The sequence below is a fragment of the Perca fluviatilis genome, chromosome 5 (assembly GCF_010015445.1).
Source record: "Perca fluviatilis chromosome 5, GENO_Pfluv_1.0, whole genome shotgun sequence".
Taxonomy (NCBI): Eukaryota; Metazoa; Chordata; class Actinopteri; order Perciformes; family Percidae; genus Perca; species Perca fluviatilis.
Genome location: NC_053116.1, coordinates 37,336,629 through 37,360,284, shown reverse-complemented (window position 1 = coordinate 37,360,284; position 23,656 = coordinate 37,336,629). Strand labels below are relative to the sequence as shown.

At 42.5% G+C, this 23,656-nt stretch overlaps 1 protein-coding gene across 1 annotated transcript in view; it reads right to left on the bottom strand.

Annotated features, from left to right (window-relative positions):
• clcn6 (chloride channel 6) overlaps positions 1-23,656 on the bottom strand; it is a 37,089-nt gene that overhangs the window by 6,942 nt on the left and 6,491 nt on the right. The window contains exons 4-19 of the mRNA XM_039800327.1: positions 22,697-22,762; positions 22,538-22,604; positions 20,563-20,669; positions 20,158-20,284; positions 18,626-18,693; positions 17,317-17,375; positions 17,065-17,197; positions 15,775-15,888; positions 14,285-14,451; positions 13,386-13,497; positions 13,155-13,284; positions 9,554-9,707; positions 6,259-6,415; positions 4,826-4,932; positions 3,520-3,706; positions 1,874-2,034 (exon numbers count right to left, since the gene is read on the bottom strand). Of these exons, the coding sequence (XP_039656261.1) occupies positions 1,874-2,034; positions 3,520-3,706; positions 4,826-4,932; positions 6,259-6,415; positions 9,554-9,707; positions 13,155-13,284; positions 13,386-13,497; positions 14,285-14,451; positions 15,775-15,888; positions 17,065-17,197; positions 17,317-17,375; positions 18,626-18,693; positions 20,158-20,284; positions 20,563-20,669; positions 22,538-22,604; positions 22,697-22,762 (1,916 nt within the window). The remainder of the gene's footprint in view (positions 1-1,873; positions 2,035-3,519; positions 3,707-4,825; positions 4,933-6,258; positions 6,416-9,553; positions 9,708-13,154; positions 13,285-13,385; positions 13,498-14,284; positions 14,452-15,774; positions 15,889-17,064; positions 17,198-17,316; positions 17,376-18,625; positions 18,694-20,157; positions 20,285-20,562; positions 20,670-22,537; positions 22,605-22,696; positions 22,763-23,656) is intronic.

Here is a 23,656-nt window from a genome sequence, read left to right as displayed (position 1 = left end):
ACAATAAACAAACAATCAATAGACAACAAATAGTATAAATAGTACAAATAGTACCTCAGCAGTCGTACATCCTCCTGTATACAGACAAACAACATGGCAGCGACAGCGGCTAATATTACTTATTTTCTTAACTACTCGTTTCATTACTTACTTAACTGTAATATCCGCGGAAATGACCGGCAGCTCTTGGTGCTCTGTACCCAGCTCAAAGTTACCTATTCTCGGATAACTGAACCACGAACTACCGCTGACCTGACGGAGCACCATGGAGCACCGGACCCGGTGTTGAGGAACTCCGATGCGGCTCAAAACATCTACTAAAAGCCGCTGATACGACAGAGCTGTGACGGAGGTCTGTAGCGGCTTTAACAACTAGCAATCACCACTCTGTAGCACGGAGCTCCTCTTCAATGTCACTACGATGGAGCTTGCTACAGGTATGCTACCCTCATGAGACCATGCCATGTTAATGTTAAGTGGGGGAATCAATTTAAATCATAAATCAGATTCTTTGTGAAAAAAATCAGGGATTTTTTTGAGGCCATATAGCCCAGCCCTACAGCTGGGACCCACAGCTGACAACCATGCAGCTAAACTAATTGATGTGGTGTCAACACATCAACAACAATGTACGCAACACTGTGGCTGCTAACTCTCCCAGACGGGTGGACTTGGACTTAGTCAGCGGATTGTTAACTGTTAATAAGCGGTTAACACGGGCGGGCTGTCTGTCAGGAAAAGAAATCTAAATATGCATATATAAATATGCATCCCTATTAGGATAAATAGATGTAATATTTTACTCGAACATAAAGTCCTGTGGGATAGAACGTGTTGTTTGGCCCTGAAGCCCAAGTAGTTGCGTGACTACCTTAATAAATCAAAAAGCAAAAAGCTATCAATCTGAACAAATTTAGGTATTGCCCTTCTCCAGCTGACTATCCCAAAAATATACAGGAAATCACATCTACCAAATTCTAAATTTTCAGGGGGACCACCCCCAGACCCCCCCCTTGCCGTTTGCACCCACTTTTGCAGGGGGGGGGGGGGGAGGGTCCTTATGCATCTGTGCCCCGGGGGGACAGTAGTTCATAATCCGTCACTGTATTAATACATAGCCTCACTGTATTCATTTATAATGTAACATTATAGCGTGACATTTGTGTCAATAATCGTCAAGCACAGGGGACTCCGTGTGGTGGGAGGGGGGGCCCCCAAATCAAATTCTGCTTAGGGCCCCCAAAAGGCTCGGCCCCTATAATTAGAATTATAGCCGTTGTGTATGGTTAATATATCACATTGCTTGAGCCACCCGTTTAATAATGCTTTTTATTTCTCTGTTTAAATCATCCATAACATTAATGAAAATAATCTAAAATGCAAAGTCACTTTGAATTTAAATGTGATCTTGTGTACAGTACTATATACTGATGTAACTGTGTGTGTTTGTGTGTGTGTGTGTGTGTGTTGTGTGTGTGTGTGTGTGTCTGTGTGTGTGTGTGTGTGTGTGTGTGTGTGTCTGTCTGTGTGTGTGTGTGTGTGTGTGTGTGTGTGTGTGTGTGTCTGTGTCTCTGTGTGTGTGTGTGTGTGTGTGTGTCTGTGTCTGTCTGTGTGTGTGTGTGTGTGTGTGTCTGTGTGTGTGTGTGTGTGTGTGTGTGTGTGTGTGTGTCTATGTGTCTGTCTGTGTGTGTGTGTGTGTGTGTGTGTGTGTGTGTGTGTGTGTGTGTGTGTGTCTCTGTGTGTGTGTGTCTCTGTGTGTGTGTGTGTGTGTGTGTGTGTGTGTGTCTGTGTGTGTGTGTGTGTGTGTGTGTGTGTCTATGTGTCTGTCTGTGTGTGTGTGTGTGTGTGTGTGTGTGTGTGTGGTGCGTCCTACCTCCTCTCTAACATCTGCTGCAGCAGGTCCTCTCCCTCCTCTGCGGGCTCCACCGCGGCGTTCTGTTCGTCACAAACGTTTCGCAGCTCGCTGGACGGGTAGGACTTCATGGACTGGCAGCGCCGCCGCTGTTCCCCCGCACGGGACACAACGCTGGATTTCTACATGCGACAGCGAAGGGTACATTTATAAATCAGTGTCCTGTGATCGGGTATACTTCTCTTGACGTCGAGACCCAGATCCATTCCAACGCCAACAAAAAGGCACAATCGAGCTAAAGCTGAAATTCACATCAGCACATTAAATAATCACTACATTTTAAGGGCGCTTTCACACCCATGGTTCGGTAGACTCGGTGCGATTTGGGGATGAAGTTGCAGCATTGTTGCATTTTTCATTTCATTCTCACTGCACTCATGTCAAACGCACCAAAGACGGTGGAAACGGTCGCTTGTTTATCGGACAGAATATCTGAGTCAAACTCGCCGATACTTAAAAGGAGCACGCTGACTTATTGGGACTTTATCTTATTCACCAAAGTCCATACGTACCCTTCTCATCTCCGTGCGTGCTGTAACGCTGTCTGACGGCTCCAGCATTAGCTTAGCCTAGCACAGATCCTGCAGGTAACTGGTTCCAACTAGCTTCTGCTCCCAATTGTGACAAAATAACTCCAACATGTTCCTGTTTACATGTTGTGATTTGTAGAGTCACAGCGTGTACAAAAAACAACGTTAACATGAGACACAGCCATCTTCTAACCAGTAAACAAACCTGGAACTATATTCTCAGACAGGCTTGCTGCGAGCATATCACTCCGCCCAAGTACTATATTCTTCCGCCTGAGAATATAGTTCCCGGTTTGTTTACGGTTAGAAGATGGCTGTGTCTCATGTTACGTTGTTTTTTGTACACGCTGTGACTCTACAAATCACAACATGTAAATAGGAACATGTTGGCGTTATTTTGTCACTTATTGGGAGCAGTAGGATTACTGGAACCAGTTACCTGCAGGATCTGTGATTGGCTGATGCCGCTGGAGATGTCAGACAGCGTTACAGCACGCACTGAGATGAGAAGGGTATGTATGGACTTGTCTTACTCTGGGGTTTACGGTGAATAAGATAAATTCCCAATAAGTCGGCTTGTTCCTTTAAATAACGGAGCAGCACCAGATTTATAACGTCTCAGGTTTTCTGTTTCTTCTTCAGTGTTTCTAATATTTTAGAAGGCGGCGAACAAAGCTGACAGACAGCGAGAGAAGGAGAGAGCTGATGATGATGTCACACAGGAAGTTGCCACTAGGGTTGCAAGATATTGACAAAATGTAATATTACGATATTGAGCATGAATATAGATATTGATATACAGATATTTGGATTCACAAAGGTGAAGGAAGGAAGGAAGGAAGGAAGGAAGGAAGGAAGGTAGGTAGGTAGGTAGGTAGATAGTACAGTACACCCACTACAATACATTAGACTACACCACTAGGTGGCAGCATCATTAGAGAGATGTTTCAAATCCACAAGGTGGTTCCTTGGTGGGTTTTTTTTTACACTCAACCCCTTTCTCTCTTTATCCAACTCCCTCTGGATACGAGGCCGGGCTTTAACGGCTACAAATGTGAACACTGGCACAGGACGTACCTTGAAGTGGATGTTGTTGCTGACCAGGATGTTGCCCTTCATGAAGTCCCGTTCGTTCTGCCGGTTTTCAGTGACCACCGGGAAGGCGTGGTAGACGGTGGTGCGCAGGATGCTGACGAGAGACTGGACACGGGTGTGGGGGTACACATAGGTCAAGTTGGGCTCCATGATATCGCTGGCCGTCAGCCTTGATATGATGAGGGGGAAAAGGGAAAAAACACACAGATTACATGAACACACAGGATGGGCACTAGGGCTGAAAATGGCAAGTTTTGAAGAAAATGTGGATCATGCAACATGATTTACTGAGAAAAACAGGGGGAGGGGTTAGTTTTAAGCTAGTCTAGATCAACGGAAGTACATTTCCAGGATGACGATGATCGCTGGATGTCCCCCACCTCTGTGTGTTGACGTTCTCAAACTCCCTTCGCTTCAAGAAACAACCACAAACTTCGAGCTAGCGAGCTACACGCTGTAAATGGCAAGTTATGAAGTAAATTTGGTAGGGCTGCTCTCTCTTAGTCGATTAGTCGACTAATCGGTCGTTTTGGTCTTAGTCAACTTAGATTTCTTTAGTCCATTAGTCATGTCTGATGCTGTTTTCATGCTGAATGACTTATTTCCAAGAAACGTACGAGCTCATCTCTGGTAAACACAAGAATTAAAGTGGTGCTTTTAGCACGACTCTTTGCAGAGAAACTCAGATTTACAGATCTGTCGATTAAATCAACTCATCGATTAGTCGATACAATTGAATGAGTGTTAGTCGACTGAGAATTTCTTTAATCGAGCACAGCCCTAAAATTTGGATGGTGCAACGAGGCCGGCCTGCTTGGTTCTTTCTGGGAATGATTGTAAAGATTTACTAAGAATATGTTTAGGGTGTTTCCTCTCTAACTGGGACGTTTTGGGACTGATTGGTGGGATTGTTGTGGACGAAGTACACACGGAGATACACTGGTAAGAGCCAATGAGGTTTAACCATGAATCAGCTAATTTAAATAGCTCACAGTTACTGTATTGTGTCAACAGTTAACTTCATTTAATATTGTATGTGGCATTTTCTTTTGCAGGGTGCAAATGTTCCACCAAAACCAGTTCCTTCCTGAGACTATTCAGCAGAGCCACTGTCGCTGCGTCCAGAGCTTAGCGCCGCCCAAGACGATTGTGATTGGTTTAAAGGAATGCAAACAACCCAGAGTGTTTTTTTTCCTCTTATCTCAGAATGTATCTGTGGTGTAGCCAGACCTTACTGCACAGCGCTGTGGAGATAGAGCTGGCTATGTAAAACTATTACAAATCTTACTTGTCCATTTCAGCCTCAGTCTCCCACTCCAGCAGTGGCACTCCTCTCAGCTCGATGTGGATGTCATAGATGCCCTTGTTGAAGAAATCTCCAGTCCACTTGGCGACCTGATAATCGACACAAAACCATTTATCACATGAACCCAACAGGAAATACATGACTGAATCACACGCACGCCTGAACTTATGAACACATCTCTTCACTTCTGATGAAATAATTTCATATAGGGACCTGAAATCATATTAAAGCTATGGCGCATTGATTCGGTGGCTCCCATGAGGAATTCTAAGTAATGGCAACACTTTCGGCACGTCCACATGATACAAGCCTTCTGTGATCACGCACTGAGGCAATAAATCAAGAGAGAAGTAGGCTCATTTTCTCATAGACTTCTTTAGAAACAGACTTTTTGGAGCTGGTGGAGTCGCCTCCTGCTGGAAGTTAGAGAGAATGCAGCTTTAACCCTTGTGTAGTCTTCACTTTCTGTATCTTCCTCTTATCCTCTGCGTCAAAAATGACCCGCCTTCCATAAACCCCTAAAATAAACCGACTACAAAGAGACACCAAATGACCACAGAGACCCAAAACAACCCCAAAGAAAACGAAAATGACCAAAAACAGACAACACAACTACACAAAGACAAAATCCCACTAAAGCCCTATTCGCACAGGATAAATATTACCTGGTGACCTCCAGTCATTTGTAATAATTGCGGAGGTTGTCTGTGATCTTAATCCCGTGCGAATCGGTCATGTCTGTAATTTGTAAAGTAATAATTCCCCCGCAAATGACCTACCATATTTCGCCGAAAACGGAGGTCCTGTGATAATATTAGTCCCGTGCGAATCGGCATCTCTGATTTGTCCAGGGCTTCTTTTTTTTTTCAAGGTACCTATTTCCTTCTTTTGCGCCTTTTTATCCATCTTTCGCGAAGAATGGAGGGTGCGTTGGAGTGTTTTGACAGTGTTTTGGGTGCTGGGTCATGTCGCTATACTTATCAATAGCTTATCAAAAATAATGCACAATCAAGCGAGGGGGCTCACTTCATAATTAGAGGTTAATGTTACAAATAAATCAAGTGTAAAGCTGGGAGATATGTAAGTAAATTCAAGTAAAATCACAGGCTTCGCTTATCCCGTTCGAATGCGCCAGATGAAAATCAGACGTGGGTGGGTAATTTATAATTCGCACCAGGTCCCTAGATAATACTTATCCCGTGCGAATAGGGCTTAAGAGACACTAAATGTTTGGGGGAAACTGCTTTTTTAAATTGAAAAACGCAAAATTTTCTTGAGGAAGGACGCCTAAACCCGTCGCCACAAAGCCAGGGAAAACACTGTTAACAAAACAAATTAGGTCTCTTTTAATTTAAAAAGAAAAAGCACAGTGGTTGATAGTAGGAAATACTGATATGCATAGCATGACAGCGTACCATTAGCGTGATCATGATGGGCAGCCCGTATGTGATTTCATTGGTGGATTCAATGAGGATGACAGTCAGACTGATGGTCATTCTGACGACGCCTCCGAGGAAGGCGGCAGCTCCGATGAGAGCGAAGGTCCCAGAGTAGATGTCCATTCCCAGTTTCCTAACAATGGACAGACACACAGTAAGAACCAGTACCACTCCAGTACAGTCTGTAGGGACTGAAGGCTTGGTTATACCACAGACAGTGAAAGAAATGGACACAGCGACACCATATACTTCGACGGAGACCAGTGAAGGATATCAGAAGTCTCTTTCCCGGTGCTGGCTGAGCGTTACTGAGCAGCCTCCAACTGAGCTTGAAGACGTAGATGTGACGTGAGCAACCTGTCTGAAAGTGTGAAGTCTTCTGGTAGCTGTGCCGAGAGAAATCTCAATCATTCCCAATCTTACAGAGACGGAGAGCGTAGGTATATGTAAGGAGATAACATGGGCACAGGCTAATTACTGATCACTAACATGCTAGTTAACATCAGTAATTAAACCTAAACAGCTAATGGAAGTCCAAACTGCCTGTGAGCTTCTCCTGTACTATACGGTAATTCCTCTACTGTGTGACAGTAAGTCTCGTGGTTATGACCCAATCGTTAGCCTATTGTTATAAAAGCGTCTGCTACGGAGCCATAACGTGAGCTACAAAATAATGGAGCCTTTTATACATTGTTGTTTCTTTAGAAATAAACAACGGACAAATAGAGTCTTTAAACGCTTCAGATGTAAAGTTATTCTCTGTCAAAGTGACGTCAGAATGAATGGGAGTCAATGGGATGCTAACGGAAGGTGATGGCTCGTTAGCCTACAATCTCCCCATAGGAGGTACACTTTCCGAAAGCTCGCTTACCCCCCTTGGGTTATACTCGTGACAACGTGGCTCGGGCCTCCGTAGATGGCGTTCGCACTACGAGCATGCACGGAGACGTTTATGCTCAATGCACTGTTCGTTGCAGTATTCTCCGAAACACCAGAGGGCGTACAAACAAAATATACTGTGATTAAGCAAGAAGTAGAAGAGAAGAAGAGAGTGGAAGTAAAGGAAAGCAGGCTGTCTGGCAACAGCAATAAACACACAATAACTCAACTCATGATAACACTGACGTACCGCCAAACATTGCATTACTTATTAATGTCACTGTTGTTTACCTCCAATTCAAAACTACTGTCTGCCTCTTACACTGTCAGGTCAAGTCAGTGTATTTATAGAGCACATTTAAAACCAACCTAGGCTGAACAAAAAGCGGAACACCGCAGCAACCATAGGGCTGGGCAATATATCGATATTATATCGATATCGTGATATGAGACTAGATATCGTCTTAGATTTTGGATATCGTAATATCGTAAATGGCATAAGTGTCTTTTCCTGGTTTTAAAGGCTGCATTACAGTAAAGTGATGTACTCTTCTGAACTTACCAGACTGTTTTAGCTCTTCTATTATTTGCCTTTTCCCCACTTAGATATTATGTTAACATTACTGATGATTATTTATCTAAAATCTAAGTGTGAAGATATTTTGTTAGAGCACCAATTGTCAACCCTAGAATATCGCCGCAATATCCGTATCGAGGTATTTGGTCAAGAATATCGCGATATCTGATTTTCTCCATATCGCCCAGCCCTAAGCAACCATAAATCTAGCTTTATGCTGTGTTCCAGACACAATTTTTAGCCCGCAAGTTACGACTTCAAGTCACGACTCACGACTTGGTAGCGTTCCGGGCAAAGTGACGTCAACGTTAACTAGCGGCTACCTATCGTTGACGTTAGCTAGCGCTAGCTGATACCAGTGATTTCTAGTCGGCGACATATTTTGGGCTTCATTTAATAAACATTACCTGTAGTAGTACACACTCGTATGCGTATTGTTGTGATTACAATGTGCGGAATTACTTTACGTTGCCTATTTATGTCTATTTCTATATCTCACCGGCGTCTGTACAGCATCAACAGGGGGCGCCATTGTTGTTTATGTGTGTGGGTGTGACGTCAAAAACTGTAACTGGGAGTGCAACCATCTGGTACCAGTTCACGGGGAGTAAGTTAGGGGTTTGACGGCCGTTCCAGGGCGCTTTCACGGGGAGAAGGTTGTGAAAACACGAGTTACGGGCTGCCTGGAACGCAGCATTAGGCTGAATCTCATTTCTCATCTTACCCCTACCCCTTCATCTTATGGTGCGTTCTTTTTGTCCACCGAAGTCGTTTTACGAGTTGTTTTCCGGAGTTACGACCCGGAAGTTGCAAAAAGAACGCCCCCCCCCGAGGTCGTATATATACGACTCGTCAAGTCGTCTGAACTCAGAGGACCCCGAGCTCACTTTCAAAGATGGCTACGTCGTGCATCACACGTAGTAAACATTGTGGTTTTCTACAATTTTAAGTACTTTTGTCTTTGTTGTAACCAAATGAAGAAGTCGTACACATAGCGCTGTATACTGCTACCTATAGGCATGTCTCTACAGTCTTATTAGGAGTTAAATATAGCGCTGTATACTGCTACCTATAGGCATGTCTCTACAGTCTTATTAGGAGTTAAACATAGCGCTGTATACTGCTACCTATAGGCATGTCCCTACAGTCTTATTAGGAGTTAAACATAGCGCTGTATACTGCTACCTATAGGCATGTCGCTACAGTCTTATTAGGAGTTAAACATAGCGCTGTATACTGCTACCTATAGGCATGTCGCTACAGTCTTATTAGGAGTTAAATACCGCCTGATTAGTTATTTTGTAGCTTGTGCAGCTGAGACGCTCGGTTGCTATATGACAACAACGGCTTTAAGCCGAGCCTTGAGCAGAAAGCAGAGCAGTAGCCTAACGTTAACGTTAATCAAAACATAATTTTCATGTATCAAACTGTGAAATATAGTTGTGTAATATGTCAATAACTGGGTGAATAGAATCCTAAATGTTACTAAAAATTTTACAAAAATCCATCTTTTCTCCAACTCGTAGTATCGTGTGACAAAAAGAACGCAACAACCCACGGTAGCTCGTTTTCCGACATGGATGTGACGTCACACTCGAGCTACTAGTTGCAATTACAAGACAAAAAGAACGCACCATTACCCCAAGCCCTTGTCCCTTGAAACCAAGTGGAAAGGGGTAGTGGTGAAAACATACCCCTATGAAATGAGACGCCACTTGGTTCCATCATCATACATACTTAGGTCTGTTTGCAATAAACATTTCTATAAATGTGTGACGAGGATGAGGTAGAACATTAGGAAAACATGGTTCTTACACTTTGAGGATGTTGGCAACCAGACGTCCAAACGCCGCCCCACAGAGCAGCGAGGGGACAAAGAGACCACTGGGTACAGACAAACCGTAGGTCCAGCAGGCCAACAGGAAGTACAGCAAGAAGAACACGGACAGAGTCACAGGGCTGAAGGTACCTGACGGGAGGAACAGGAGCCAGGTGTTCATTAGCACCAGGCCATGAATAATATACTATACACCAGTGGTTCTCAATCTTTTTGTTATGAGTGAGGTCTACCCCCACAGCTCTGTCAGATGCTCATTACTTTTAGCTATTTCAACAGTTTAATCAGACCTTTTAGCCAACTAGTCCAGCCACTTATGCAATACTTTTAGCTAACTATTTAAACTGTTTATCTGTTATTTAAGCTTACTATTTTAACTGTTTATCTTTTGCTTTTAGCTAACAAGTATAACCATTTATCCATTAATTTTAGCTAAGTAATTCAACAGTTTAGTCAGATGTTTAGGGTTTTTTTTTAAGATTATTTTTTGGGCATTTTCGCCTTTAATGATAGGAAAGCAATGACAGGGGGAGAGAGGAGGAAGACATGCAAGAAATTGTCCCAGGTCAGAGTCGAACCCTGGACCTTCTGCGTCAAGGCATAAACCTCTGTATATGTGCACCCGCTCTACCGACTGAGCTAACCTGGCCACCAGTCTGATGTTTAAGCTAACCATTACAGCCGCTTTTGCACTACTTTGAACTATCTATTTCATAGTTTATTCATTACTTGTAGCCATCAATTTAGCCGCATATACACTACTTTTAGCTAACTATTTCACCTGTCTATCCATTACTTTTGGCAACTCATTTAAACTTTTTAGTCATTACTTTTATCTAACTATTTCTACAGTTTAACCATTACTTTTAGCTAACTATTTCTACAGTTTAACCATTACTTTTAGCTATTTCTACAGTTTAACCATTACTTTTAGCTAACTATTTCTACCGTTTAATCATTACTTTTAGCTAACTATTTCTATAGTTTAACCATTACTTTAAGTTAACTATTTCTACTGTTTAACCATTACTTTTAGCTAACTATTTCTACCGTTTAATCATTACTTTTAGCAAACTATTTCTACTTTTTAACCATTACTTTTAGCTAACTATTTCTATAGTTTAACCATTACTTTTAGCTAACTATTTCTACCGTTTAATCATTACTTTTAGCTAACTATTTCTATAGTTTAACCATTACTTTTAGCTAACTATTTCTACAGTTTAACCATTACTTTTAGCTAACTATTTCTACCGTTTAACCATTACTTTTAGCTAACCATTTCTATAGTTTAACCATTACTTTTAGCTAACTATTTCTATAGTTTTTTTTGTAATATTATATTTATTTACATTTTCCAAATTAAACAAGCAAACAAACAGGGCTCAGATGCAGCTATTGCCAGTTGTTACAGTCACACTTATTGCAGCGGTAGGAGGAAAGGTTGTTGATACAGGAACATAATTAGCTTACTGTATTTTAGCTTTTTCGAAGTGAGTTAGGAATGGGTTCCAAGAACGGGAAAACGTGTCCCTTTGACTGGTGCAGAGTTTTTCCATTTGTATTATGGATAGCATATTGGTGATCCATATCTGAAAGGAGGGAGGAGAGGGAGACTTCCATTCCCTCAATATCAGTCTCTTGGCAACTATCAGTCCCAGTACCAATGGTTGCCGCATTGGGAGTTGGAATTGCCCTTGTTATTTGTGAGCAGCCAAAAATAGCAAGTCCAGGCTCGGGCTGAAGGGGCCTCTGATATGCTTTGGAATACCAGTCAAATATTTTAGACCAAAAGTTTGTCAATGAGGAGCAGGACCAAAAAGCATGGGACAACGTGCCCTCTGACACCTTACATCTGTCACACACTGGGGAAACTGACGGATATATTCTATGTAATCTGACTTTGGAATAGTGTAAACGATGGACAATTTTAAATTGAATTAATTGATGTCTACTGTTTATAGAGCAGGAATGAATATTAGACAAACAGGTGTTCCACATGGATTCAGATAGCTCCACATTCAACTCTTCTTTCCAAGTATCCCTAGTTTTCACAGTGTGCGCAGCAATACAGTCATCAAATAACCGTACAATTCTCGAGATAAGACGCTTGGAGAAAGGAGGGCTCTTACAAATATCATAAATTTCATGCTCCAGGGGTAGATTTTGAAAATCTTCAATTTTTGATTGAGTGTAATGCCTAACCTGCAAATACCGAAAGAAATGGGAACTAGAGAGATTATATTTTCTTTTCAGTTGGCTGAATGATGCAAATTTACCGTCAATGTACAAATTATTAAGCGAGACCAAGCCCTTCTTTCTCCAGTCATGGTACGATATGTCATGCCAGGGAGGCAGAAAACTATGGTTAAAGCATATAGGTGTTTGTACTGATGTATTTGGTAGTTTTAGAGAGCACCTAACCTGGTTTAAAATTCTTACTGACTGTTTCACCACAAAGCATAAATTCTTATAGGACTCTGGCTTTTCAAACTTGGAGAATAACATAGCTGGCAATGAAGAGTTATTCACAGTGCTGGCCTCCATCTTAAGCCACAAGGGGGTTGCAAGCGTCTGATTATCCAAGGGTCCCTGTTGCCAGAACATTAATGCCCTAACAGTGGCAGCCCAGTAATAGTGTTTAAATACAGGCAGGTCCAACCCTCCCTCCAATCTAGACTTCTGCAAGTGTGCCTTTGAAATCCTGGCATTTTTGCCATTCCAAATATAGGACAAGATAATGGAGTCCAAGTCCTTAAAAAAAGCTGCGGTGAGATAAATGGGGAGATTTTGACACATGTATAAAAATTTGGGGAGGGAGATACTATTTCTATAGTTTAACCATTACTTTTAGCTAACTATTTCTACCATTTAATCATTACTTTTAGCTTACTATTTCTACCGTTTAATCATTACTTTTAGCTAACTATTTCTACTGTTTAACCATTACTTTTAGCTAACTATTTCTACTGTTTAACCATTACTTTTAGCTAACTATTTCTACCGTTTAATCATTACTTTTAGCAAACTATTTCTAACGTTTAACCATTACTTTTAGCTAACTATTTCTACCATTTAACCATTACTTTTAGCTATTTCTACTGTTTAACCATTACTTTTAGCTAACTATTTCTACCGTTTAATCATTACTTTTAGCAAACTATTTCTACCGTTTAATCATTACTTTTAGCAAACTATTTCTAACGTTTAACCATTACTTTTAGCTAACTATTTCTACCATTTAACCATTACTTTTAGCTAACTATTTCTACCATTTAACCATTACTTTTAGCTATTTCTACTGTTTAACCATTACTTTTAGCTAACTATTTCTACTGTTTAACCATGAATTTAAGCTATGCATTAGGAGCAGTGGACAGCCACGTAGCAGCGTCCAGGGAGAAAGTTAGGGTTCAGTGTCTTGCTCAAGGACACTTAGCATGCAGCCGGAGGACGACCCGCTCTCGCTCTGATGTTACGTTTTGTGTGTGTGTGTGTGTGTTGTGTGTGTGTGTGTGTGTGTGTGTGTGTGTGTGTGTGTGTGTGTGTGTGTGTGTGTGTGTGTGTGTGTGTGCTAACCATCCTGGTGGAAGAGCTGATGGATGGCAGCCTCCTGCGGGTTGAAGAACAACGTGGCCATGTCATTGTAGGTCTTGTTGGTGCAGAAGAACTGGCGAATGGTTGAGTTGATGTCCTCACTGCCGGACAGCTAAAAAAACAACAACTCACATGCTGTAATCCTGTAAAAACCATGTACTGTAATAGCGGACTCGTGGCACTTGTGTGTCAGTACTGTAAAGATATACGTACCGTGGTGTTATGGGTTGTCGGGGAGGACAGCTCACGGCATTCACCCAACAGTATGGAAGCTGCAAATATCACCACTGTTGTTACCATGGCAACCAGTAGACTCTCTAGAACTCTGAAAAAAGGGCAGAAATCAGACTGACATTTATATAAATACGTGCTTTAAAGTAAATTAGCATCAAATTTTTTTAGGTGACTACGTTTACATGCACATATACCTCCGGTGTTTGCCCTTATTCTGAAAAAAAGACCTATTCCTACTAAGCTGTTTACTCGGCTAATGAAAGTAAATATTCCACTAATACTGCCGTTTACACGTAGCCGTGCAAAACAAGATTATTTCAACGTTTTATCAGCAGTGTCGGACTTGCTGGAGCGTGCCAACACAGCCTCCCTCTTTCATTCCTTCAACCAGCTTCTTGAAAAGGTCGGTGTAGCGATGGTTGTGCATATCCAAAAACCTGTTGATATCGCAGTGTTTGATAACGTTTAAAAGTAGCTGTGTTTCTCCTTCTTTTATTTTGGCCGTGCATCTCTACCGCAGCCCTGCAAACGGTTGACTGGTTGGTTTGTGTACAGCAACCAAAGCAACGCACAGAGCTGACCGTAAACCGTAAACGGTCACAAACTGCAGTAAAAACCCTGATTGAGACACAGATTCTGAGTGCGCTGTATACATGTCCAAAGAATGTTTCCAAAACCTGAATAATACCAGCATATCACACATCTTAATCAGAAAATACTATATTCGAAAAAGGAATATCCAAATGCTGTTTCCATGACCTGTATCAAATTCAGAATATTGTCATATTATGCATAATAGTGTGCATGTAAACATACTCAGTGTCTTTGTTTGATAAGCGTGATGTTTTGTATGAAGATGGACTGTTCCCAGCAATCACCTGATAAACTTGGCCTTGGGGTGGATGTGTCTGATGCGATACTTGGCCAGGCTCTTGTTCATGCAGTTGAAGAGCGCCCCCAGCAGGCCACCCACCACCCCCATCAGGACAAAGAAGGCCAGGTCCACTGCTGTCCACAGGTGGCAGTTCTTATCTCCATCTGAACACTGACGAGCAAAGAGTTTTGCAAGACAGTTATGGGACGTGTCCACGGGCAAGCGTCCTTTCCACGCTTCCCATTCATTGTCTATGAGAGCAGCCGGGCAATGCATTCTGCTAGCGTCGTGGCGACTTTCAAGAGAAGGGGCGCTGAGTTGCCCGCTCCTCATTTGCATAAAGATGAAGTGTGGCGCAGTGGATATGACACCTGCCTTTGGTGACCTGGGTTCAATTCCCACTGCGATACATCAACCAATGTGACCCATAGTTGCTCCAGAGGCGTACAGCCTCTGACAAATATAGCAATTGTAAGTCGCTTTGGATAAAAGCGTCAGCTAAATGTCAAAAAAAAAAAAAAGTCCAGGCTACTTTATGCAAACCAGCTCGACTCGCCACCTCTTGAAAACTCCTGAAAAACGTATTAATAATGAACTTATAAGCTCATTGTTGAGCTAAAATTAAAACAGGTTCTGCAGCTGCGGCTTACTTCTTACATAAAATGTTTTCAGAAACCCATTCGGTAAACTATTTTCGTAAAATAAGAGAAATAAGAAAATAAGTTTCTAAATGAGCCTGCATGTTGGTCTGTTTTTAAAGGGAAGAGTTCGTCCAATCAGGTGCAGCCATCTGGGTTGTAGGACGGTGTAGCCTGTTTTTTTCGGAGGTTAAACCTGATCTTAATCCAGAGCCACACATCTAAAGAGAGACTTCCTGTTCTGAGGAACAGGCTTTATTACTTACATTTTTAATCAAATCAATGATCGTTAAAAGCAGCTTAAGACCCTTAGCCGGGTTGGTTCAGTGGTAGAGCAGGCGCACATGTACTGAAAGGTTTATGCCTCGACGCAGAGGTCCAGGGTTTCGAATCTGACCTGTGACAATTTCCTGCATGTCTTCCCCCTCTCTCTCTCTCCCCTCCCTCACCTAGCTGTCCTATCAAAAATAAAGGCAGAAAAAGCCCCAAAAAATAATTAAAAAAAAAAAAGAAAGCAGCTTAAGACTCGCCAAGACCCCCCCCCCAACCTAAAAAAGAAACAACCGTTCTTGAGCAGAAATGGATAAAGAAAAGGGTCTTTTGAACGACAAGTTGAGTTTCAAAGCCCTTCCAGATGGTTCAACGTCCAGTCTCAAAGACCACTTGAGCATTAAAAACTTGAAATATATCCCTTTAAAAGTACACATAGAACAGATAAAAATGTATTAATTTGTGTTAATCACAAGTTAAGTATTGACCATCATGTGATTAATCGCGATTAAACATTTTAATCGATTGACAGTTTAAACGTATTTTGTATCAAAGGCAGAGACCACTTCAGTGACAGACTCTTTACCTTGAACTCTCCAAAGTTGAGCAGACCGGGCAGCTGGAAGGAGCCCCACTTGTTAAAGTTGATCCCAGAACGGAAGAAGTTGAGGGTGAAAGTGGCCGACATCGAACAGAAGAGCTAAAAAACAAAATGAAACAGAAGAGCTGAGGAAGGCAGAGTTAATCATACTTCATGGTTAGTACTTTGTGCTATCTACATATACTGTAAAGTGTGATTTATGGTCGCCGTAGCCTACGTAAGTGGCCTAAAGTTTATACTTGTGCGTTGGTGTGTGCGTCGATCTCTTTAAGAGAATAGCAGGGCCGGAGAGTGTGAGAGTGTGTGTGTGTGTGTGTGTGTGTGTGTGTGTGTGTGTTCGTGTTCATGTTTAACTACATTCGTGGGGTCCAAAAACCGTGAGTCCAGTATACTTGTTGGTCCTGACAGCTTTGTGGGGCCAAAATGCTGGACCCCACAACTTTAAAAAGGGCTGTTTGAGGGTTAACACTTGGTAACACTAATGGTACTGGTCATCTGCATGTATGGCAGAACAGAAAATCTAAAGTTACAAGGTTATGCTAGCAGTAGCTAGCTTAGTTGGCAGAACACTCAACAATACATTTTTTGAGGCGACCAAAATGTTCCAATTAAATTGTATGAAGTAAAAACACAGTGAGAGGGTCAAAGTTTAAGAGGAAAACACCCCAAAACAAGTTGAGGTCGGTTTTAATGTCCACAGTGTTAGCATGGTTAGCATCGCTAAGCCTCTGTCCTGACTGACAGGTCCTAAAGCATCCCCTGCTTTATCGTCTGTTTTAAAATCATTTACTAAATGAACATCATGCTGTGTTGAAGAAGACTTGAAACTAGCGACTGAGACCATAAACTCATTATGAAAATGTTTACTGAGGTCATAAATCAAGAGAGAAGTAGGCTCATTTTCTCATAGACTTCTATAGAAACAGACTTCTTTTTTGGAGCTGGTGGAGTCTCCCCCCTGCTAGAAGTTAGAGAGAATACAGCTTTAAGGAGTCTCCCCCCTGCTGGAAGTTAGAGAGAATACAGCTTTAAGGAGTCTCCCCCCTGCTGGAAGTTAGAGAGAATACAGCTTTAAGGAGCTTCAGCATCAGCTTCACTTCTCAGACCTGGAAGCATCGTCCATTATATTTTACAGCCTGTGGTTATTTCAGGGGAAATTCCTTGTTTGTTTTCTTAATGTTTAAAAGTAATATCCACTGATGGCTGCTCACAGAGTCAGCAGAAAGAACACAAATGTTTCGACCGTCTTGGTGTTCTTTGGCTTAGGTGACGTACCACTTTCCAAGTGAGGCCCTGGTTCCAGAAAGAGCAGCCCTCCTCCAGACTGAAGAGCGTGCCACCGATAGGAGCACCGAAGGCAGCAGCTACTCCAGCAGCAGCGCCCGCTGACACAAAGTCTCGCTTGTCCCTGACAAACGGCAAAGACAACACGATGAGCTATCCCCGACAAGGTTTGCCTCCCACTCTTGACTTCCAGGGAAGCAGTGAACAGTGTTTTGTGAATCAGATTGTGTGCTGCAGACGTACCTGTCACTGCGGAAGTAGGGAAAATCGAATTTGATCCTTTTGAAAGTGATGCTCTGAAACTGATAAGAGGGGGGAAAAACATCTGATGAGCACACTTAGGGTAAATTAGTTGTTGTTTTCAACCTGAACCTTATTTTCCCCGTACATTGCTGTCTAAGGGACTGGTCCAGTATTGAGCGAGAATGTTGTAACCTGCAGCTGTGAACTGATGCTGCAATGTAACCCTATAGAGAAAATGTGCATCATCAATTTCCTTCCACTTGCAGTGCTGTTTTTTTTTTCTCTGACAGGCTCAGATTACTATTCTAAGTGTCTGACAACATTTTGGAAAGGATCCCTACAGAGATAGACCTTTTTGTTAAAGAGTAAGATCCTTTTTGTTTAACATGAAACCGCTATGAAATCGCCATCACCAAACTCCACCAGACTCCATGTAAATAATCAGGACTTTTAGCGTGTATAGAGCCAGCATATCTCCACCAGACTCCATGTAAATAATCAGGACTTTTAGCGTGTATAGAGCCAGCATATCTCCACCAGACTCCATGTAAATAATCAGGACGTTTAGCGTGTATAGAGCCAGCATATCTCCACCAGACTCCATGTAAATAATCAGGACTTTTAGCGTGTATAGAGCCAGCATATCTCCACCAGACTCCATGTAAATAATCAGGACTTTTAGCGTGTATAGAGCCAGCATATCTCCACCAGACTCCATGTAAATAATCAGGACTTTTAGCGTGTATAGGGCCAGCATATTTCCACATGTTAATGGGTGAATTAAGGGTTTATTTCAACCAAACCAGAGTGGTGATTGTTGGAACAGTGGAAAGATGAACCAAGACGGCTTTTGATAGTTTTATTTAGTTTCTGTCGACTTTGAATGAAGTGTATTTTACAATGATAAAATGACTGTTAATTTACATGGAGTCTGGTGGAGTTTGGTGATGGTGATTTCGGGGCTGTTTCATGTTAAACTAAAAGGATCTAACTCTTTAACAAAAAGCTCTATCTTTGAAGGGATCCTCTCCATAATGTTGTCAGACACTTAGAATAATAATCTGAGCCTGTTGCAAAAACAGCATTTATAGTAGACGTAAATTGAAGATGTGCAATTGTCCTGTTCCCATCAGTCACTTAGACACAAAACACTTGGGAAAATAGGGTCCAGGTTGGAAAAAAAATAAAAACAAAGTTACCCTTTTAAAACTGTCATTTCAGGGTTGTATAAAAGCATACGTAGTATAAACTCAGTCCCACTGATCAGTGTTCACTGTTGATGTTGTGTTCAGGATGTGCGGCGGTGTACCTGAGGAAGGCCAGCTCCCACAATGGCTCCACTGTGTATCATCGGACCTTCTTTCCCCACAAACAGACCTGCGTGGACACACACGGAGTCCACCTGCTCATTAACTGATACCGACTCATCACCAGCACATAAATGATGAGTCACTGCATCTTTATCTCCTCTTCAACATCCAATCCTGCTTAGTCTATATCGATGACGTTTCTTTTCCGGCATTGTTCAGGGGCCGTGGACTATGGTTAACTGCTCCTCAGATCTCTGCAGGGTAAATCCAGACAGCTAGCTAGACTATCTGTCCAATCTGAGTTTTCTGTTGCACGACTAAAACTACTTTTGAACGTACACACGTTCCACCAAAACAAGTTCCTTCCAGAGGCTATTTAGCAGAGGCACCGTGGCTCCGTCCTGGCCGCCCAAGATGATTGTGATTGGTTTAAAGTGCTCATATTATGCTCATTTTCAGGTTCATAAATGTATTTAGAGGTTATATCAGAATAGGTTTATTTTTCAAAAAACACCATATTTTTGTTGTAGTGGACATTGCTGCAGCTCCTCTTTTCACCCTGTGTGTTGAGCTCTCTGTTTTAGCTACAGAGTGAGACATCGCTCTTCTGTTCCATCTTTATTGGGAGTCGCACAGTAGCTAGATAAGGACTACTATCCAGTCAGAAGCAGAGTATGAGGGTGTGCCCTGACAGTACCTAGGTAAGGACTACTAGCCAGTCAGAAGCAGAGTATGAGGGCGTGCCCTGACAGTACCTAGGTAAGGACTACTAGCCAGTCAGAAGCAGAGTATGAGGCCGTACCCTGACAGTACCTAGATAAGGACTACTATCCAGTCAGAAGCAGAGTATGAGGGTGTGCCCTGACAGTAGCTAGGTAAGGACTACTAGCCAGTCAGAAGCAGAGTATGAGGGCGTGCCCTGACAGTACCTAGGTAAGGACTACTAGCCAGTCAGAAGCAGAGTATGAGGGCGTGCCCTGACAGTACCTAGGTAAGGACTACTATCCAGTCAGAAGCAGAGTATGAGGGTGTGCCCTGACAGTAGCTAGGTAAGGACTACTAGCCAGTCAGAAGCAGAGTATGAGGGCGTGCCCTGACAGTACCTAGGTAAGGACTACTAGCCAGTCAGAAGCAGAGTATGAGGGCGTGCCCTGACAGTACCTAGGTAAGGACTACTAGCCAGTCAGAAGCAGAGTATGAGGGCGTGCCCTGACAGTACCTAGGTAAGGACTACTAGCCAGTCAGAAGCAGAGTATGTTGAGATGTTCACTCTTGTTCGTGAGTTTGGTTCATTTAAAGGGGACTATGTGTGTTAAAACACTCAGAGAGAAATAGTTTTTACTAATCTTTCCTACACATTCACAAACCAAAAAAAACTTCATTACAATTAAAAGTCCTGCTTTCAAAATCCTACTACAATATTATTATTATTATTATTATTATTATTATTATTATTATTATTATTATTATTATCAGATTCATGTATTTAAATTATCAGAAGTTTAAGTACAGAAGTATTTTATAACTTTACCTCCAGCCACACTGAACAGGACTCCGGCAGCTTTGCAGAGAAACGTTCGCAGCCGGACGATTCCGGGAATCTTCACTCCGTTGAGGTAACTTTTGATTTCTGGGATCCCCGAACCTGCAGCGACTGGCTGTAACAGGACACCGACACACGGCATGAGAGGGTCATCACATCACTCTACAGCACGGGGTCCTCAAACGCACCACTCTACAGCACGGGGTCCTCAAACGCACCACTCTACAGCACAGGTTCTCAAATTGCCAGATTGGATGTCTGTACTAGAAAATGGGGCAAGTAGCTGAACTTTCTGGAGGGCTCTAAGAAGCTTTGTGCTGGGGGGGGGGGAGGGGAGACGTGTGTGATGGGCGGTGGAGAGTTTGAACAGCTCCCGTACGTGAGGAGTCTTACCTCGATGAGGACGAGCACGCTGGCGATGAAGACGAAGGTCATGTTGAAGGCCAGGAGCTCCAGCAGGGACAGAGGGAGACAGCCTTTGTCGCTGCACTTCTCTATAGCTGGAGGCGCTCAGCTAAGGGAGAACAAGCCCTCAAGAATCACATCTCTTTAGAGTCACACCGGAGATACACCCATTCATGCCAGTGACCATTAGGGGTGGTACGGTTCATGAAAAAACATGCGAACCGCTCGGTTCGCTAGTCTCGGTTCCCTAGTCTCGGTTCCCCAGTCTGGGTTCCCCAGTCTCGGTTCCCCAGTCTCGGTTCCCCAGTCTCGGTTCCCTAGTCTCGGTTCCCCAGTCTCGGTTCCCCAGTCTCGGTTCCCTAGTCTCGGTTCCCTAGTCTCGGTTCCCCAGTCTCGGTTCCCTAGTCTCGGTTCCCTAGTCTCGGTTCCCCAGTCTCGGTTCCCCAGTCTCGGTTCCCCAGTCTCGGTTCCCTAGTCTCGGTTCCCTAGTCTCGGTTCTTTAGTCTCGGTTCGGAGCGTGTGTGGGCCGCACGGTCCGTCAGTCCACCGTTAATGTGCACTAACCTCTTACTGCCGTAGCGCCCACTTTCGACACCTATGTTAAAACACGGGACGAACGCAACACATGCCAGCTGATTGGACGAAGGCATCACATGGGTCTTGCTGCTCCCGAATTTCAAAACTGACTTTAATGGCGGCTCGTTCAGAACACGATATCGTATTTTACGAAAATAGTTCACCGAAACGTGTTTCTGAAAACCTTTTAAGCGAGAACCAGGCCATGCAGTGAACCGCACCACCCCCAGTGGCCGTGTGGCCCGTGTCGGCTTCTCTTGTTGTCAGAATTATTTTAGGACTCATTTTCCAAAGCTATAACATTATTCTCCTAACCCAGTGGTTCGCAAACTTGTTTCAATAATGTACCCCCCCCATTTAAATTGGGTTTTTAAGCCAAGTACCCCCTGACCAGCGATAGATTTACCAAACAACAGCAACATGGAACTGAAAAACATTTAAATGCCGATGATAAAAGGCAACAAAAACTTTGGAAAAAGTCGGTAGAAAGAAGGAAGTAAGGCAAGAATATGTGGAAAACAGTATCAAAAACTTAGAAAACAGCGACAAAAGCCACTTTCCCACCGGAGGGATTTTTGCAGTTCCTAAAACCCTTTTTTTTTTCTCATGTTCCAACTGGACCAATTTGGGGATTATTAAGTTCCTCTGACCGCAGAGAACGCTTCCTGTAACTCTTTCAGCTTTAAGGGCAGGGTCTTCTCCCTTTTCCACATAGTGGTGGTTAGATGGCTGTGTTACACTAACTAAAAGTCAGTTCCTACGGCCACTTGGCCAGTGTGAATGCAAATGGCAAAACCAGTTTTGGGGGAGAGTAGTTAGTAGAACTGTTTAGAAGTGGACTGTTCCTATAACTACGTTCCTGTAACTACTTAAGGTAAGTTGCTTTCGTAAAAAGCAACAGACTTGTTACAAAAAAAAATAAAAAATAACAGTAGAAAGAAGGAAGACAAGACAAACTTCGGAAAATAAAAAAGTGACAAAAACCTTGAAAAAGGCGGAATTTTTTTTGAAAAAAGCGACAAAAACTTTGACAAACTTGGAGAGAAAAAAAAAAAAAAGACAGCAGAAAAAAGGAAGGAAGGACGGAAGGAAGGAGGGAAGGAAGGAAGGAAGGAAGGAGGGCAGGCAAGAATAGGTCGAAAATAGTGACAAAAAGCAACAAAAACTTTAAAGAAGTGACTAACTTCAAAAACAGCGACAAAAAAGCGCTCACGTACCCCCAGCAGTCCTCCAAAGTACCCCTTGGGGTACACGTACCCCCATTTGAGAACCACTGTCCTACCCTAGTGTATCTAGCAGCAGTGTAGACACTCTGCTGTGGACAGCACAGACAGAAAAGCTTCAGACGTGAGAGTGGAATGTGCAGCGAGGCGCGATAAAAGGATACAATCACCGACCAGAGTGAATTTGATTTGGCTGAAGAGGCGCACGAAGAAATCCACAAACAGGCCGACCTGAAAGAGACACGAAGGAGACATTCCCCGGTCATCTGCAACTCGTGTTGAATTCTGGCAAAGAAAAGCAAGAAATCCCAAAACGCACCTACCAGACCCACGGTGACTCCGATAGCAAACATCATCATCCACCGAACCGCTTCATACTTTTTGGTTTTCTATTTGGAGGGATGAAAAGGGTTTTATTAGCGCTGCACAACATGTCGTTTCTTTTAATCGTCATCGAGCGATATCAACTGGCGCAGGAAACACATCGTGAAAGAATATATCAGCAGAAAACTGCACTTTGAAATGTAACTCAAAGCCATTTGTATATGGGTGGTTGACGTTTTAGGCTGAATAAAAGTTTTTGGGGTCACACCATATGATATTGATTTTGGGACAAAATCTTTTTGTTCAGGGCTGATTCAAAATATTATGCCTGGACTTTTAAAACAGCAGACTTACACGTAGACATGTGTGGTATTAATATGTACTTAAATAAGGGGAAAATATATTAATTTTATTGGTTTTCTTCAAAATCAAACTTTTTGAAATTGGCTTGGGACAGTCACGCCATATGAGCTTTTCCTTATTTGGCTGAAAATTGTGAAAAACAGGAATATGACTGGCATGAATGGTCTTTATGTTAATATAAAACAGCGTTTTCTGAACAATATAACCACATTTATTTGCAGATTAGACATTTCTTTACTTACGTTTGACACTCGGGACCTCCAAAAGGCCATGTCACGTCAACCACCCATATTCAATCTAATGCTGAATTTGGTCAATAAAAGAACGTTGAAAATGATTTTTTTTCATTCGTTTTAAATTCAACTGGTAGTTTGTTGTATTTTAGCAGAACACTGAAAGCAGCAGAACTGAGTTCACTTTTATATCTGTTTATTTACTGCAAAAAATATCGTTATCGTGATATTCAACAACGTTATGGAACATTTTGCTCATATCATGCAGCCCTAATTTTTATAAAAACATTCAAATAGAATAGATCTTTATTGTCATTAGTCATTATTCCATCAGTTCATGCGCATTTTGAAGTATCGCATCAG